This window comes from Belonocnema kinseyi, chromosome 5, assembly GCF_010883055.1.
Source record: "Belonocnema kinseyi isolate 2016_QV_RU_SX_M_011 chromosome 5, B_treatae_v1, whole genome shotgun sequence".
NCBI classification, from domain to species: domain Eukaryota; kingdom Metazoa; phylum Arthropoda; class Insecta; order Hymenoptera; family Cynipidae; genus Belonocnema; species Belonocnema kinseyi.
In genome coordinates this window covers 35,440,860-35,445,816 of record NC_046661.1, presented here as the reverse complement: position 1 = coordinate 35,445,816, position 4,957 = coordinate 35,440,860, and the positions used below count along the sequence as shown (strand labels likewise).

General features: G+C 32.5%; 1 protein-coding gene across 1 annotated transcript in view; it reads left to right on the top strand.

Annotated features, from left to right (window-relative positions):
• The first annotated feature begins 442 nt into the window (after positions 1–442).
• LOC117172414 (lysoplasmalogenase-like protein TMEM86A) overlaps positions 443–4,957 on the top strand; it is a 208,604-nt gene continuing 204,089 nt past the window's right edge. The window contains exon 1 of the mRNA XM_033360325.1: positions 443–748. Within this exon, the coding sequence (XP_033216216.1) occupies positions 728–748 (21 nt within the window). The 5' untranslated portion in view covers positions 443–727. The remainder of the gene's footprint in view (positions 749–4,957) is intronic.

Sequence of the window (4,957 nt, the reverse complement as noted above, 5' to 3'; positions counted from 1 at the left end):
ATCAGCCCCGCAATGGCATGCCTGGGGTACTATATTAGACAGGAATATGCAACCGCCATTCTGGTTCCTGGACAGTTCGCGGGAAACAGTGCGAGAAAAATGTCGTATAGTTTAATTAAAATTAATTTTAGAATATAAGAAAAATGGTCTGCTGTAGTGCTTCGTTTTGTAAAAACAGAAGCGAGGATGGATTTAAACATTACCGTTTTCTACTAGGGCGATGAGAAAAACTGTCAATGTGGATCATAAATTGTAGACGCGACAAATGGAAACCGAATTTAAAATCAAGATTATACGAATTATTCTCCCCCCTCCCGAGGATTCAACCCCGCTCGACAAGTTAGGATGGCATGCCTATTCCCGTGTTTCCTATGCCCATGATAAATGAGTAGAGTTCTGAGCCAGTCATATTATTGATACATTCCCTCTACGGTATTACATATATGTTTATTCACCCCAGCTTTTCGAACCGCCTGCCTGCCCCTGGTCTTCTCTTGGACTACAGGGCAACCTCTTTAGCTGAAAGATCTTGGCGAACTTTAAAATCAAAACAAATCAGTAAGCAGGCACTTGTCAATTCACTAGTATGTGCTGTACCAGTAACAGTGAATTTCAGGATAATTGCGGATACATGAAGTTAACAGTTCTGCCGATGGCATATTTTCGAAAATTTTGACTAAGAACGTGACAATTGTTAATAACGTGTAAACGGCGAATTGACGTCGGGATGTCGTCGCCAACAAAAGTGGTCAGTATATGCAAATAGTCGATAATCTTGCATTGACAGTTCTTATCGCGCTTTTCATTTGTCATTTTATTCCTTTAAAATAAAATAGGTTTCTATTTTTAAATAATTCGCAGGTTTCATAAAGAGGGTGAAATCTATCTTTAGAGTCCTTTTTTTGATTCTGAAAAATTTTGTTTGCTTTCAAATGCATTTTTGTAGAAGATCCCATGTTTGCAAAGTGGCGAAGGACTTTTTTAAGCTCTTAAACTTATTTCATCGACGCTTTTATCCTCTGAGATAATTGGAGTTAATAACAAAGGCATATTTTGCATCTATTTAGAACTAAAACAAGCATATTCTACGTTATATGCACATATTGGCACAGTGTTCAAATTAAAGGACTGTTTTTAGTACTAAAGTTTATATATTTTATTTTTTCGAAAACATTAAGAGTAATTTTTTTTATCATAATATGTATATACATATGATTATTAAACCTGACTACTGTAGGGTGGTTCTTATACTTGGTGCAAACAAATTCTTCAAAGAATATGAATCATTCATAATTTTCAAGAATTAACGATTTTAAATCACAGAAAGCCGACCGTAAATGAGAAATTAGTGTTTCGCGTAATATTGACGTTTAACATCTACAAGATTTTTGTTTCACCCATCATTATTTATTTAAATATTCAATGTTTTCTTTTATTTTTCTTTACCTAATTTGTAATTATTTAAAAAATTTCTTTTGTTTAAAGTTTGATTTTTTCTAATAGGACGGAAAGTGATTGTATATTGCAGATATGAGTTTTGTAATCAATGTTATGAGTAAAACTATTTATTTAACCCCTAACTATCATTGTGGGTAAAAAATACCCCAACAAATTTTTGAGCTTGAATGGGCCGTACTGAATTCGATAAAATGGACCATAAAATAACCGATTCCACTTTAAAAAAATATATCTTAAACTACATTAGATAATTTTTGTGTGTAAAAATATTAAATACCGTCTGCGCAAAACACGTTTGAACACGTGGGATTTACGTCATAAAAAGTAGTTTTGCCAGTTAAGGGTTCAATAATTTATAAATTACTTAAAAGTTTTATAACTGTATTTATTTTATTATATATAGAAAAAGGGCGGGAAACACTTATTTTACTGATTTAAATATTCTTGATAGCTATGTGTTTTTTAAGGTTACTGCAAACTGTTAAAAGAATTTTTATTTATTTAATTTTTTTTCATTAAAACTTTCAAATTTACTATTATTTTTGTTTATATGACGGATTGTTAAATTAATTTTAAAAATCAAAACGCGCTCGGTGTTTGCATTTCCTCCACATTTGTTCACAAACCTCTTAAATTAAATGTCAAAGCATCGGCAACTGTAATTTAGTGATTGCAAATTCTCTTTTGTTAAAGCTCCTTCGGCTTTAACGAGCACATTCTCATCACGTATCACACATTTTATTTTTCATGCTTAGTTTAATATTTGCTCCTTATTCTGCACAATTTTTTATTTTCAGCTACCCTGAAAAATGTATCATTTCAATCAATTTTTATCATTGCAATTCATAATATGCATTATAATTGAATCATACGTATTTTCATTAGCATGTTTTTATAATTAAAAAAGGTAGTTTTTTCCAAATTTTTTTTTTAAATTTAATGTTTTTTTTTACGATTCAAACAGACTACGCGTCCTATTAAAAAATTATCAATGAAAAATTTGTAGCTCTTTTTTGAATGCATGTACTATCATAAAGTGGTTTATAACAAATGTTGCACATGAACGAATATCTTGAATTATCTAAACCAACAAAAATAACCTATATTTCAATCAACTAAAATATTTACTTGGATCAAAAAAATTTTTTGGAGTCAACCAAATCTATTTCGGCAATTGGGTTTAAAAACATTCTGTTCCTGCATATCAAAATCAAAACCAATTTGATAAGAATTGTTAAACAAATTCCTTTCGTAAGTAAAATTACAGATACTCAAAATTGCACTGATGCCTCTTTTTAGTGTTAAGTCCAAGAAGGAAATCAGCTTGTTCAGTATATATGTTTTTAGCGAGTCTGTGTAATATATTATATTGAAAAAAAATTTAAATCGACTTAATCAACAAAAACCTTCGATGCATATGTATATCTAAAGTGGGTCGTATCTCGTATTCATTGCGCTTTAAACGTGTCTAATCTCGCACAAATAGAACAGGCCATTAACAAATTACGTTGTTTACGATGATAAGCCACGAATGCCAAGAGAAGAGGGGAAAAGGAAAAACAAAATTAATATGAAATTTACGTACTAACATGTTTTGTAATGTGTAGAAATTAAGATTGTAATTAACTTGTTTTTTTTTTATTTTAAAGAAAATTTAATATAGTTTACTATTTAGATTTAGATTTCATACTTTTGTTTTAAATTGAAATGTTACGAAATTAAACAATTTTATATATTAAAAATTGAAAAAGTTTTTCATCGGAATCGTGGCCTCGTATATACAATTTACAGTTTTCAAGTTTTGGTCATTTACGAAGTGTCTAGGCTGAACGTACATATGTTTGGTACGCTCACCGAATTTCGGTGACTATATGATCTTTTCCACCTCCCCTTGGCTCACCGGACATTTTTGTTCTACGCTCACCGAATTTCGGTGAATCTAAAAATAGCCAATAATTTAAGCGGAAGCCTTCTGAATTTAAATTGACTGAGTTTTAGTAAAAATTATCCAAAAGTAAAAATTTCCAAATTGAATGATTCTAAAAAAGAGAACCATATCCATTTAGCAGACACGATTGTAGATGTTTATAGACGTTGGATACTTTCAATACAAATTTTGTGAAAACGGACTGTTTCAACTTGACATTACACACAATTGTAACCCCACATCTTGAAATAAATTCAAAATGATTTTCAGCTCAAAATGGTTCCATGTTGATGACTGAAAAAAACTATTCTATTTCAAACGACTTCGAGACAAATTATGTGACTTTAGTTGCTTTAAATTTTAAATTACTGAATCTCGGCCCAGTCATGTGAGTGCAATGTTAATCGTCCAAATTTTCGATCTGAAGTTTTTAACGGATCTTTACGTTTCGGCACGCAAAAAGTCTGAAAATCATACATCTGCCTGTACGTCTATCTGTGTGCATACATGAATGCTGTCGCCACGCTGACGTATTTTCGACCAAAATTATAACATTTAGCGCACCTCCGAAATTTTAAGAAAGTTGTTTGTTTAGAGTTTTAGAAATTACTATTCTAATGGCATTTTTAATTCGAAAAAAATAAAAAATGTGATATATATATATACGAGGTGTGTTCAAAAAATATTCATTTATTCCTCAATATTTATGTTGTCCCCTTCAAAGTAATCCCCCTCAGATATAATACACTTGTGCCAACGCTTTTTCCAATCATCGAAGCACTTCTGATAATCATTTTGTGGTATAGCCTTGAGTTCTTTCAGCGATGCAGTTTTTATCTCCCCAATCGTTGAAAATCGATGTCCTTTCATGGGTATCTTCAGTTTTGAGAAAAGAAAAAAGTCACTGGGGGCCAAATCCGGTGAATATGGAGGCTGAGGCATGACTGGTGCTGTTTTTGGTCAGAAAATCTTTCACAAGCAACGATGAATGAGCAGGTGCATTATCCTGATGCAAAATCCACGAATTGTTTTTCCAAAGTTCCGGACGTTTTTTGCGTATCGCCTATCGCAAACGGCGCATAACTTGAAGGTAATACTCCTTATTGGCCGTACGACCTTGTGGTAAGAATTCCTGATGCACTACGCCACGGGAATCAAAGAAGACAGTGAGCAAAACCTTCACATTTGACCCAACTTGGCGTGCTTTTTCGGTCACGATTCATCCCCAGTTATAACCCTTTTGAGAAAATCAGGATCATTACTGACTTCATTCAACATCTCCTGAGCGTTGGTCATGCATTCAAGAGTTTTAGAGCGCTGGATTCCATTTTTCACACAAAATTTAATGCAAACTCTTTGCTCCATTTTTTTTGAAAGAAGAAAATCGCCGAGCACACGAAACCCTTCTAACCTTTTACGCCTCTGCTAGAAAAACAACACGAGCTATATAGACAAAACTGTGAACATATGATCGTGACGAGTGTACCAACACAACAAAACAAAAAATTTAAAACTTGAATGTACGTAGCCCACGAAAATTGAAAATTCACCTTACTTTTTGAACACACCTCG